The sequence below is a fragment of the Haliotis rubra genome, unplaced genomic scaffold, assembly GCF_003918875.1.
Source record: "Haliotis rubra isolate DU_JTF1 unplaced genomic scaffold, ASM391887v1 Scf212, whole genome shotgun sequence".
Classification (NCBI taxonomy): Eukaryota; Metazoa; Mollusca; class Gastropoda; order Lepetellida; family Haliotidae; genus Haliotis; species Haliotis rubra.
The window spans coordinates 1,241,215-1,255,838 of record NW_025766137.1 but is presented as its reverse complement, the minus strand read 5'-3'; the positions used below and the strand labels follow the sequence as shown (position 1 = coordinate 1,255,838).

The window sequence follows — 14,624 nt, the reverse complement described above, 5'->3', positions numbered from 1 at the left end:
TTTTACTTTTGATCACTTTATTTTGTTATATCCAGGATTGTTTCTGAAACTCAATGAAATCATTTAATAAACAAAAGTATGACAATGAAATAAATAAAAAAAAGGCAAATCTATCAAAGATACAAATAACTCAAACAACAAACTACGATGTTACATGGTTCCTATTACATCAGCAAACCAAGACCACATGATTGCTGGAAGTTGACAAACACCCAGGTGTTAATGCATAAGCATGCTGAGGTGATGAGAACCACATAGCAGGTAGCAACTGGAACAATACAAACATGGACAGCTGTCCAAAACAAAACTAATGTACACAATCTGAAGGGCATCTACAACACCAGAACTCACAAACTCCAGCTTTCACATATTTAGATTTAGAATATCTGTATATGCACAGAAGCGGATGCAGGACATTTTGAAATAATTTGCCAGTGGTTGAGAATTCTGGCTTTTGTTCTTGGACTAATACTCATTGATAACATTTAACAACAGTACAGCAATGTGTCATTTCAAATAGGTCTCCATATTAGACTTCAATCAAACATGCTAACCACTCACAGGCATACCCTTGACTAAGTCACTTTGTGACTCTTGGTGATACTGTTTATGGACCAGAACTATCCTGTTCCTGGGTCCGAGGTATATTCAACATACAGAGTGTTCATGACAGCGATACACTTGGAGGAACATCTCATTCATTTTCTCCGAAGCAGCCCAGGTGGATTCCTGTCTGCTGGAACTGTCTGCTAAACATGATTGACCTCATGATATAATGAGGGAAAATAACAATCATTCAAGAAAAGCAAGCTCAATCAGGGCTACATACATAGCCAGATCCAAGCCTGATAGTTTGACCTTGCTGGCAATATCTTCCTTCAAACAGTTCATCTCATGAAATAATTTCTTTTTGAACAAATTGTCTTCAATTTTGGTAAGTTGAGTTCATGCCCAGTCAGACTAGTAACTGTCTTTTCTCAAATGTACCAACCATATATACAATGGACCTCAAACCATGAGTACTGCAAAGAGGTTCCACTTACAATCTACCATTTCTGTTGAACTAGTGGCAAACTGCTTTAGATACAATCAAAACAAAATAACTTGGTTATCATCGTGACAGTCATCATATTCATACTAGTGACATTGTGACTCTTCCAAAACGGACCTGACATGGAAAGCAAGTTCTCAACGTGAAGTTGAAGTATATTTCGACTTTCATCCTTATTTAGATTAAATGCTCAATGATTTGATTACATGTAATAATACATGTGATAATTATAAATTTGGCATGTTTGATTGTTTCTGGCAAAGTGACTTTCCAGCATACAGCAAGCCAATGTCTCAATGACATTTTATTCAGTCACTGTATTGGCAATAGTTCTGTCAGGAAAGGTGAAATAATAGTGCACTTTTTTTTCACATAATACAAGAGACTTTCTACCATTGCTGCTGCTTGTGTTCACTCCTACAAAGCCCAGCAATCTTTGTCCACATTCTTCCGTCAAGGACTACCCTCCCCAGTCCTCAGTTTCCTTGCTCGGATAACATCATCAGGAATCTTGCGGCGGTCATAAGCTAGTCCCAGATATGCCATGGTGTCAATAAAGAAAGTAGTTAAGTTGATTTTCCAGCCAAACTCACTGGTTGCATAGTCCTGAGGAAAGGTATGGTGGTAGTTGTGGAAGCCCTCCCCTACAGCACTCAGGGCCACCATCATGTTTTCTGCTGGATTGATGCGCTTGTCATATGGCCTCATGCCCCACATGTGTGCAGCACTGTTCACCAACCATGTGGCATTCAGTCCCAGGCAGTAACGCAAGATGGCAGCAAGGTAGAAGGAGACAAACAGGCCCTCCCCCCAGAAATACCAAGGTACCACACTTGGCACAATGAAACAGAATAGCAGCACAGATGGAACATAAAATCTGAAAATGGAAACAAATGCAAATTAATATTGACTTAGGATAGACAAGGATGATACATAATATTTCACAAAGGACGCATATTTTCATTGGTCATAATATCTGGATGCTCATAGGTGTGTGCATTGGAGAGGAGAAAATGTTCAGTGAGTTGGTTTTATTGCTGATGTTAACACTAATGATAAATTGTTTGTAGTGTAAGTAGTGATTTGAAAACAGTTACTTTTCCTGGACTCTGACAACAGGATCAGCTTTAAGGTCCGCCATCTCCAGCTGTTTTCCCTTGGCTATGACATCTGGGTGTTTTTTCACCATCAACCATCCCATGTGGGAAAAAAAGAACCCTCGCTTAGCATTATGAGGGTCGGCATCAGTCTCGGAGTACTTGTGATGACATCGGTGGTCACGACTCCACTCAAATACAGAGTTCTGCAAAAGAAATCAAACCATATTCATTTGCTTTTTGTGAAGTAAATGTAATACATAAAGGTGGAGTGAGTGAGTATGGTTTTACACCGCTTTTAGCAATATTCCAGCAATGTCACGGCGCGGGACACCAGAAATGGGCTTCACACATTGTACCCATGTGGGGAATCAAACCCAGGTCTTCAGCATGACAAGCGGATGTAATGATGTGATGGTTCTACATGGAGGGAAGAATGAAGTCATTGTTCTATGTGGAGGGGAAGGTGAGGTGGAATGGGGTTTAATGTCGCACTTACGATTATTTCGCTCATATGACGACGTGCATGCATGTGTATGTGTGGCTGCTTGTACTAAAGTACTGTCGGAAATAGAAAAAAGCTGTTTTTAGGCTGTTACTCTGTATCCCTAAAATGTACACAACTGCAAATAGCATATATCGAAATAACCCACTTCGGCCTAACTTGGCATTCAGTGGGATGCGTAATAAAATATCCATAAAAGCATGTTTACTCGTAAAATCGGGCAAAACTTAGAAAAAATATGAATAGCTGCTGAAAACAATAGATCAGACTATAGATGGTAATTAGGTTGCTCAGCCAGGTATGACGACGGACCTTCGACTCACCTGGCATGAAATGCACGTGCTGCCTACAGGCACAAGGGGTCATCTCAAAGATATTTTGTGCTTTTTCATGTGTGTTGACTATGTCTCATCAATTGATTAACATGTTACGTGTCTTTCTTTCATATAGTTTATGTTGAGATATGTAAAAGAGTATGATACCTGATAACCATAGAAACGCATCGTATTAAATGTCTCAATATATATAGGTGGTATGACCACCCGATCGCAAAGGTTGACGGATATTATTTGTAAATTGTTATGCTGTTTTCTTCCCCAGTATAATTGCCCTGATGGATTATCTCATCTTAGCTGATATCTCTATCCCCCAGCCTGACCCCAAAGATCGTCTGCAACACCCGTTTTGCTTTTGAGATGAACCCTCCTATCTGTTTCTTTTCGTAGTGACAGAGAGAATCCATGGTAGCTACATCCTTAATAGTTTCAGCATGGAAGTTATTATTTTTACCTCGGCTCGCGTTTATAATGAAGCTACGTCTAATTTCAAATTGGGCATATAAAAAGTGTCCTTTGTAATACAATATCGTCGCACACTACTTTGCATAAAGTCATGGTCTGTTCCAAATAAATTGTTTTGGACTTAGAAAAAACATGCATGGTTCATTTCTATACTAATCTCTCCTCAGTAAAGTCCCTTTTCTTTGTTTCTTATGTCTCTACCACTGAGACTGTAGTTAGGCCGAACTTAGTTATTTCACACTTGCACATATCAACTACATAAATTGTAGAGATAAATGAGAAAATACAGTTTTTTTTCTATTTCCGACAGTACTTTAGCCCAGGCTTAAGCTGGTTTTATACTGCTAGCTCACTGATACCATGATGCTGTTAAGCATGAATACCTCACTCAGAGATATTATACTGACTCCGAGCCGACCAGTCGTTGTACCCATTAATGCCGAGAGCCTTTCAGGGACCAAAAGTACCATATTTTCACGTCTTTTGGCTTGATGCGTCAGGGAATCAAACCTGCGACCTTCCTCTCTCCAGGTGGACGCTCTAACCACTACACCACAGAGGCAGTATGTGGAGTTTGGATTTACGCCGCTTTTAGCAATTTTCCAGCAACATCACGGCAGGGGACACCAGAAATGGGCTTCACACATTGTACCCATGTGGGGGTTCGAACCCGGGTCTTCGGCGTGACGAGCCAACGCTTTAATCACTGGCTACCCCACCGCCCCATGTGGAGTTGAAGAATGACATGATGGTCCTATGTGGTGGGGGAGGAGGATGTGATGGTTCTATGTGGTGGGGGAGGATGATGTGATGGGGGAGGAGGATGTGATGGTTCAATGTGGTGAGGGAGGAGGATGTGATGGAAAGAATGGTATGATGGTTCTATGTGGTGAGGGAGGATGGTGTGATGAACCTGTTGTGAGTGAGAATGGTTCTATGTTGTGGAGAAGGATGATGTGATGGTTCTATGTGGTGGGGAGGATGATGTGATGGAGAGAATGGTATGATGGTTCTATGTGGTGAGGGAGGATGATGTGATGGAGAGAATGGTATGATGGTTCTATGTGGTGAGGGAGGAGGATGTGATGGAGAGAATGGTATGATGGTTCTATGTGGTGAGGGAGGAGGATGTGATGGAGAGAATGGTATGATGGTTCTATGTGGTGAGGGAGGAGGATGTGATGAACCTGTTGTGAGGGAGAATGTTGTGATGGCCATGGGGTGTACACATCTATGTCATCTCCCATTACAGTATGAACCTGTTGTGAGTGAGAATGGTTCTATGTTGTGGAGGAGGAGGAGGATGTGATGGTTCTATGTGGTGAGGGAGGATGGTATGATGAACCTGTTGTGAGGGAGAATGGTTCTATGTTGTGGAGGAGGAGGATGTGATGGTTCTATGTTGTGGGGGAGGAGGATGTGATGGTTCTATGTTGTGGGGGAGGAGGATGTGATGGTTCTATGTTGTGGGGGAGGAGGATGTGATGGTTCTATGTGGTGGGGGAGGAGGATGTGATGGTTCTATGTGGTGGGGGAGGAGGATGTGATGGTTCTATGTGGTGGGGGAGGAGGATGTGATGGTTCTATGTGGTGGGGAGGAGGATGGGGAGGAGGATGTGATGGTTCTATGTGGTGGGGGAGGAGGATGTGATGTTCTATGTGGTGGGGGAGGAGGATGTGATGGTCCTATGTGATGGGGGAGGAGGATGTGATGGTTCTATGCTGTGGGGGAGGATGATGTGATGGAGAGAATGGTATGATGGTTCTATGTGGTGAAGGAGGATGGTATGATGAACCTGTTGTGAGTGAGAATGGTTCTATGTTGTGGAGGAGGATGATGTGATGGTTCTATGTTGTGGGGAAGGATGATGTGATGGTTCTATGTTGTGGGGGAGGATGATGTGATGGTTCTATGTTGTGGGGAGGATGATGTGATGGTTCTATGTTGTGGGGAGGAGGATGTAATGGAGAGAATGGTATGATTGTTCTATGTGATGAGTGAGGATGGTATGATGAACCTGTTGTGAGGGAGAATGTTGTGATGGCCATGGGGTGTACACATCTGTCATCTCCCATTACAGTAATGTCACAATGAATGTTATTACTTGCCAGAATCTTACTGATAAGAACTACTTTCAACAATCATACTATTATATCTCCAATAAGATGCTTACTTGAAAGGCAGCAGAATCCATGATTGCAAGCAGGATACGTAGTGGCATTTTTGCCTTGTAGGAACGGTGTGCCCACAGGCGATGTGCCCCTGCTGTGATGCCCAGAGCCGCAAATAGATACATGAATGCACCTGCAGCAGATATGATCATTTTATCAGAACTGCTAATCTCGTCTAACTTCAAGCCTATGTATCATTAAGCATCTTCATTAGGTAAAGACTAGCTTCTACCCTTGATATTTCAAGCCTACTTTACTTGACTCAATCATGGTGTTGCCAAATGAAAAACGTGAGTTGTCTAATGTAATGAATCCAATGTCCAATGAGACCACTGTTCTTATTTCAAATGGCTTCACAAAGATGACAACCACAGCAGACAACCTGTTCGATCAGATTATGAAGAGACTTAATAACCAACAGACAAACAGGGTATCGTATGAAAATAGAACTACATCTCAATCACTGCAATAACAGTTCAGTCCTTGTGAGTTGAATGAAAACTTTTATCCACTTAAACTATGTTTGCCTATTCTTTCTTTTTAAAAACAATTTTGACAGATGACGGCGGCCAAATGCAAGTAACACATTTTCGAAACAGATATTGATGTGGTAACACATTCTACTGGACTATCTGTATGTGCAATGATCCTGTCATGGCAAGGATGGAAACCAGGCAAGTACACTGTTGCAAAACATTTTACATTCACTGAACTCAAGTGTAGACTGACGCAACTTTTGTACACACTCATGCAGGAAAGAAACCTTTCAAAATTTCTCACTAGACGACAGGACCAGTTAGTGGACAATAATTAGTGGTCCTGTCTGTACTTCACTGGTCCAAAATAACATTCATAGATTTACTTTACTGCCACCAGGACCACTGCAAAGTTATCATTTAGTGGTCCTGATGAATTTTTACTAGCCAGGGACCAGAGGACCAGCGTAAATTTCACACACTGCCCTTGGCAATGGACCCCAGCTCTCTGTCTGTAGAACACTGTTTCAGCTATGTGAGGATTTTATACAAAGCAGGAATCTGTATCCAACATGCACAAATGTATAGAATGGATACAGGGGTGGAAATAACTTTAAAATTGCTAGTGTACTCTGGTACAGTGGCACATGTAAAATCACTTGCCCTGATAATTTTTCCACTATACTGGCCGTTTTCTTGTTGATTTTTAAATAAACATAATTAATATTGGAAAGTCAACTGGACACCGGTACATTGTGATATACAAATTTGCTTGCCCAATAGAAAAAAACACTGGACTCGGGAGTCGGGCAATGGGTTATTTCCACCCCTGGGATATAAATATAATCATTACATCTTAAGTACAGCACACTACACTATTTGATTACTTTACTGGACTTGCAAACTCTGGCGTCCTCTGGAATCGTAGTTTTGTATGGAAAACGTAAAACCCTGCATGAGAATAATTGAATCAGACAGAAACTTGATGTATCATGATATACATCTGATTAACATCACACACCTTTTGTGAAACAAAATTATGAACTAATTATGAAATGTACATGAAATAACATGTACTGATGCTGCATGTACTTACACCACAGCAAGGTGTACGAGTGAGCCTGGGGGACGAGGAGCAGCGAGTACACGGCAGCCAGGTGCAGCAGGGCAAACAACACTACATTCCTCCATACTATCTTCATAGGGGGGCGTTTCTGAGCATGTGTTTCTGCTGTGATGACTGGCTCCACTTCAGAGGATCCTGTTAGCATGTCCTCTGATGGAGTCGTTTCCATAATTACATTCTTGGGAGCCATACTGACGTTTTCCTGATGCGGCTAGAACAGAAGACATGAGTGACTTGAGATGAAATAGACAATGATTGATGGTATGAGCAATATGCATGTTGGAATCAGGAACAAAGTCACACAATATACGCAGATGCCAAGCACAGTGACAAAACAATAATGGAACGAATTGTTTGTTATACTCCGAACCTAAGCCCTAACCAAACATGTTGCCCATAAATTGCAAAACAGGGAGTTGCCCATAAATTGCAAAACAGGGAATAGACAAACTCCTGAATAGCAAAAGCATGAGTTTGGGTGGGCATGTGTACTTTAATTTCATCATCAATCAGAGGGCTTTAATCCAATAGTCCAGTTTCAGGAGTAGAAAAATATATGATCACAAAATAGAATTAGGATTAATTTCACTCCCTATATCTTTCATAGACTCCATAAGCAAAACCACATAGTTAAAATATCTATAGAAGTGTTTAACTTTCTAAATAAATGTAGTTACTATTCAAATGCATTATACATACAACAAAGGCTTTTTCTTTCCCAATGACAAAGAAAGCCTTACAGATTGACGGCTGTAAAGAATTTGAAACAGCATACATATTATATCCCACCAATCCACACATTACACCAAATAAATTCAACCATGCAAACTTATCTTAATTCTTATTTCCACCATCCCACTTTAATTTGTTAATTTACCATAAAGTATATCCATTATCCTTGTATACAAGGTCCATCTGAATGTGATCACAGAATGAAACCTGCTATCACCTCACCCAGACTCAATATCTACTGATATTCTGAACATATCAGTTTCACCTTGTAAGCTTGTGATCTGCCAATAGAAGAACAGGCAACAACTAGCTGCTGAATTTCATCAATATTAATAGAGCCAGTGTTCCAGATAAGGGGCGTGTCAGCATGTTTACAGCTTAAAAATATGCAGCTAAGATTAGATTTCAAGCTACTAGCATAACATTTTGGGGAGTATAAGTGCCTGTATGCCACTGTTAGATTTGGAGAGTACTTTCCCTGACACTTCACAGTTATGTAAACATCATAAACTTGGTAGACCCCTTGCAATGCCTTATGGATCTGACTGACGGACTGAGTTTGGTTTTACGCCGCTTTTAGCAATATTCCAGCAACATCACGGCAGGGGATACCAGAAATGGGCTTCACACATTGTACCCATGTGGGGATTCGAACCGGGTCTTCGGCGTGACGAGACAACGCTTTAACCATTAGGCTACCCCACCGCCCCCCTGATGGATCTACTATGTAACAGGAGAATCTTCGTTGTTAAGCAGTTCCAGATCAGCAGAAAATGGCTTGACTTGGAGTGGCTACAAAGTCAAACCACTTCAGAAGCTTTTTGGTAAACATATTTCCAAGATATTCAGCAAAATACGTGGTCAGTTATACTATCAGTGAATTTGTAGACAGCATCGTAGAAAAACTTGAAGTCACACGGAGGAACAAAGGTTCAAGACAGTTGTTATAGGGACTAATTCAGGACAGCCATCGTCCAAATATTTAAAAAGTCCAAAACTATGTACTCAAGACATGTGAGACTTTATTGTAATATATATATGACGCTAAGCTGTATTTTTAATCACTACTGTACATCCTTATCACTACCGCATTGTAAATTGACTTGTCAGCCCATTAATTATCGTATAAGACATTTATAACCTTCATTGGTAATCCCCCTTGGCCGTGTCTGCCATCACATCAACTGGTCAAGGAAGTGCTATTGTTTTTCTGTCTGTCCATTGATGAGTCGTCGCCTGTCCATTGTTGTCAAAAACTGTATACATATACTAGGTATGCTCACATCTAGACAGAGAAGGAGTACGAGCCCGGTATTCCGACTGTCTGTTGGGACGACCACGAGCAGGATAATGCCGCTCGTAGGAAACGCCCTGGGGTTGAGCAGGTACTCCGCTCACCTCGCTCATGTCTTGTGTATTTGTTTGTCATGTACTAAAGACGTGTGAACTCAACTATGCCTTCGTCTTCATCAACGCACACTTCATCTTAATTATGAGCTAATTCCCCAGTTGACGCATATCCACGCGTTGACACAGTACTTAAATAGCAAGGCAAAAGTCAAAGGGCAGAACATATAGTAAAGTTGTGTAAGGTAATGGTGACTAGGCATTAGTGGTGGTCCGATTAATTGAAATAATCGAAGATTGGTCGCAGTGACTAAACGACCAAGCAATCGATCATGTTTTCTCATAATCGAACACAAACAATTCTGGAACACTTTTTGCATTAACAATATTTTTCACAAGGTTTGTTTTGTAAGTTACATTTCATAACCACTACAAGCTTGTTCCAAGTCATGATTGAATTTATCTTAAAGACTCAAGGAATTTTATGTTCCTAACATACTAGTTAAGTGGTAATCCTTTCAAGATGTGAAATTTGCCACATAAAAACCCCCAAAGAACTACATGTTTTTTCATTATGTTTTTTTTTCATTAACAAAAAACGAACAAACAAATCATAAATGACGGTAACCACTTATTTTCGATGATTGATCGGTTGTAATGAAGCAATCATCAATTATGAGGTTTTAACCAATTCCCAACACTACTAGGCATTGTCAGTTCAATGACCTACAAATATCACCAGAGTTAAATGTCTGGTTCTTAGTCTTAACCGACACTAAAAAAACCATGATATCTATGTGCATAGAAACTGTACCATTAAATAGAGGGCCTTACAATGTTACTGTTCGACAGTCAGTGATATGTGCTTGCTGATACTGAAATCCCTTTCTGAGATTAAAATAAAATAACAAATAAAACAAAGTTGATTTTCTTTTATGAAAAGCTGAAGTTGTTAATTAACAGCTGACAGGCCGTCCTCTCAAATTCCTGCTATATGATTTGTCTTCGAGTGTAAAGAGTAGACTCTGCGACTGTCACATAAAGACTAATCTAACTTAAGTTTCCAGATTTAACTTCAGTAAAACAGTCAAAGGTATAAACACCCATGTTTGTGATGGCCGACCATGAAGAATGTCCTTTATTTTGAGACATATCGATACTGTACTTCGACAAACACTGAATTCTACCTCTGTACTCTTCTTCAGCTCATTTGAGGAGTATGTACTCCTGAGGGTAAGTCATTATCTGGAGCACTGAAGCTCAAATAAGAATAATGCAAAAATAACATTGTAATAATAATAATAATAATAATAATAAGTCATCTATAGCGCACGTTTCCAAACACCAAGTGATTGCTCACGGCGCTTAATCAGAATCTGATTATTATTACCCCGGATAACCCAAGCTGCCCGTTAGGCACTAGAAGGTTATAGTCACATGACTTTATCCAACCGGGTACCCATTTTCTGCTGGGTGAACAGAGGCAATTTGAACAAACTCACTTGCCTAAGGTGAAACCACATGTATCACAATTGCTTCGTTGTGGGGCAGGACTGAAGTCCTAGAAACTCTCAGGAGTCAAGCTGTAATAAGTGTTGTCTGTTTCTCTTCATGAAATAATAACATAGTAATAACTGGCTTTGGGATGAATGGTTTCTCTTCATGTAATATCTCCATCTGTTAACCAACCACAACCTTTGTTTCACTGAGGCTCTAACATGCTGACTCAGCCCAATCTATTGTGACGAATACTGAATATACTCACAGCAACAGGATGGCAATTACCCACACACATTCTGGGTGTTAACAACTTGATCATAGTCTGCTGATGAGATCTCATTACATGAAAACTACTGTCCATAACATGGCCATCAGCCAACCAGCAGGTATATCAAGTTTATGTCCACACAGACACTGCAAATGCAATACATTCACATGACAACATCCAGCAGTAACGACGACGACACATTGGGTACACCCGACTAAACACTACCCTGAAGATCCACTATAGGCCTACAGGCTGTGGGCTGAGTCATGTCTCGCTGTCCCAATTTCAAGAAGGCCTTATGCACAGACGCTCTTCAAAGATATTTCACAAAGAGTATTTCAATGCATTGCTGAAATACTTGTGCGGCATTACAAACCTGTGCTGACATGAATTTACTTGACATGATTAATAATACATTTATAACCAGCACACAGTTATGTTGTTCACCAAGTTCACATAACAGATTTCCTACTATTACATTCTGGCTAAATCGTAAACCATCGCACAAAAAACTAATTATATATCTTACAAAACTGCTACTTAACTTCAGTTCACCATATCTCAAACACTTTTACAGCCATGTTTTAATGGGAAAAGATCACCGTGCAATGTACAATCATAACCTGGACTATCACATATCGGAAGTCAAGTTTATCTATTACGACTTTCTAATTCCTCATATCTAAAATAATGTGAATCTCATTATACATTGTTGAAACCTGATCTTACTTACCGGTATGTACAATACCTTTCTGAAAGAAGGGATCTGCCCGACCTCCCATTGGAGATTGAATCAGATAAACCCTGAACAAACTGACTTCTCAATTTAAAAAGATTGAAACATGAATTGAAGGTTGGAATATCAGTAAGTTTTCTTTTACCAATTGATTTGTAACTTTCAATCTTAACAACAGAGCAGACCCTGGATAGAACACAAACATGAACTAGTTTGGGTGTACACGACATGGCGATCAGAAATAACAACATGTACAACACATCCAAAACACACATTCTCAGTCGGGTTTAAAATACAGAAACCAGATGTGTTGCTCCACTCATGAATGCATCAATGAAGAATTGAAATGGATCCAGAGCTCCAGATAAGCTGCGTATCTGCGTATAATACGCTATAGAAAGGTGAAATATGCAAGAAAAATAAATGCCAGCGTATGAATAAACACTAAATACTTACGTTTACGCTATTTCAAAATAAGAATGCATATTTACCAAATACATCAAAATTATGTTGGCATCGTATCAATTCAAGCCAATAGAAACAAACTTTTCCATCTCCAAATATTCTTGAATAATTCTAAGCGCAATTAAGATGTGCAACGCAGATAGAATACCAGTCATAGTTTGTTAACCTTCACTGATTGGTCAAAGGCTTATCTGGAGCTCTGGGATCAGCACGCTTGCATTACTAAAGTACTGTCGGAAATAGAAAAAAACTGTTTTTATGCTTTTACTCTGTATCCCTAAAATTTACACAATTGCAAATAGCATATGTCGAAATAACCCACTTCGGCCTAACTGGGCGTTCAGTGTGATGCATAATACGATATCCAGAAAAGCATGTTTACTCGTAAAATCGGGCAAAACTTAGAAAAAATATGAATAGCTGCTGAAAACAATAGATCAGACTATAGATGGCAATAAGGTCACTCAGCCAGGTATGACGACGGACCGTCGACTCACCTGGCATGAAATGCATGTGCTGCCTACAGGCACACAAGGGGTCATCTCAAAGATATTTTGTGCTTTTTCATGTGTGTTGACTGTCTCATCTACTGATTAACATCCTACGTGTCTTTCTTTCATAAAGTTTATGTTGAGATATGTAAGAGAGTATGATACCCGAAAACCATAGAAACGCATGGTAGTATATAGGTGGCATGACCACTAGGGCTGCAACGAATACACTCTGTGGTGAATATGATACGTATCATGAATTTTGGGTAACAAATACGAGTGATTATTCACAAATATAATATTGTAGTTAAGTGATTGATGCACTTTATGGAACGTCCATGTTGACAGTTTTGATTTGTCATAGCAATAACCAGTGATCTCACGACACTCAAATTTGGTATGTAATAGTTATAGTCGACAGTACCATGTGCAGTCTTGGCAAACTTACATGACTTGCACTACTGCAATGCTAGTACATGTTCCATTCTTGCATATCTCACTTTGGAAAGGACATAAGGGTTCAAGTAAAACATGCTCCCTTAACAAAATCGTAAATATTCGTTAATATTCGGTTCTGGTGACCACGAATAACGAATTGAATTCATGAAGGGCTACGGTTCGATTCAGCGAATATGCGAGTGAATCGTTACAGCCTTAATGACCACCCAAAGATCGACAGGACTGGATATTATTTGTAAATTGTTATGACGTGCCGTGTACCTCCCAGTATAATTGCCCTAAATGATTATCTTATCTTAGCTGATATCTCTATCCCCAGGCCCGACCCCAGGTTTTGCTTTTGAGGCGACCCCACCTATCTTTTATAGTGACAGTGAGACTGCATGGTAGCTACATCCTTAATAGTTTCGACATAAAAACTATCGTTTATAATGAATCTACGTCTAATTTCAAATTGGGCATTTAAAAAGTGTCCTTTGTAATACAATATCGTCGCACACTAATTTGCATAAAGCCATGGTCTGTTCCAAATAAGTCTTTTTGGACTTAGAAAAAAACCGCATTGCTCATTTCTGCACTAATTTCTCCTCAGTAAAGTCCTTTTTCTCCGTTTCCTATCTCCCTACCACTGAGACTGTAGTTAGGCCGAACTTAGTTTAACAGATATTTCACACTTTCACATATCAACTACATAAATTATAGAGATAAATGAGAAAATACAGTTTTTTTCTATTTCCGACAGTACTATAGTAAGTGCAGTCAATGCCACTCCTATAGGAGGTTTGTCAAACCATGACACTGATAAGTGTCACATGAGAGTAAAAAGGATTATAATATGATTGGAGCTGTCTAGGATGGACTTCTGAATGTACTTATGCCTCTCTCAGCATGGTCAACCAGATTGGTAAAATATCTACATCAGTTTTAGCTTGTTTACTGTCTTAATTGCCTTTTGGAAATATTCAGAAAAATACTATTTATTGAATCACAATTCAACTAGGCAAAATACCTTAGTTGTATTCCCATTAACCTGACCAACCTGTCATTTTCCCTGCATTCAAATGAAAAATGTTATTGCTCTTGTGACACAGTTGTGTGGACAGTTGCTTTTGACATTTTATAACAAAAATGTTCTGCTTCAATAAAATCAGTTACCATACCTAAAAGTGGAAACCCAATCTTACTCAACAGTAAATTCATTCGTCAACAGGTGTCAATAGAAACAGCCTGTTGCCTACATGCAACACTGCACGCAATCTCTCACTGAGCATGGCTGATTCATATGTCGCTGCATGGAGCTACGCATCAGCTGACAATGGTGGAGTGCACAACATTGATTATCCCTGATTGCAAAGACAAGTCAGGAAAAATAAAACCATAATGGGTAAGGTTTCAAAAC

The 14,624-nt window shown here is 39.8% G+C and overlaps 1 protein-coding gene across 5 annotated transcripts in view; it reads right to left on the bottom strand.

Annotated features, from left to right (window-relative positions):
* The window catches only part of LOC124276737 (stearoyl-CoA desaturase 5-like), a 30,560-nt gene continuing 15,936 nt past the window's right edge, over positions 1 to 14,624 (bottom strand). For 3 of the 5 annotated variants that reach the window (XM_046712380.1, XM_046712379.1, XM_046712381.1), the window contains exons 2-5: positions 7,198 to 7,438; positions 5,628 to 5,758; positions 2,149 to 2,354; positions 1 to 1,928 (exon numbers count right to left, since the gene is read on the bottom strand). In XM_046712380.1, the coding sequence (XP_046568336.1) occupies positions 1,505 to 1,928; positions 2,149 to 2,354; positions 5,628 to 5,758; positions 7,198 to 7,417 (981 nt within the window). In that variant the 5' untranslated portion in view covers positions 7,418 to 7,438 and the 3' untranslated portion in view covers positions 1 to 1,504. Of the gene's footprint in view, positions 1,929 to 2,148; positions 2,355 to 5,627; positions 5,759 to 7,197; positions 7,439 to 8,104; positions 8,127 to 11,071; positions 11,291 to 14,624 lie in introns of those variants that run through there. The other 2 variants (XM_046712377.1, XM_046712378.1) reach the window with 2 other exon arrangements.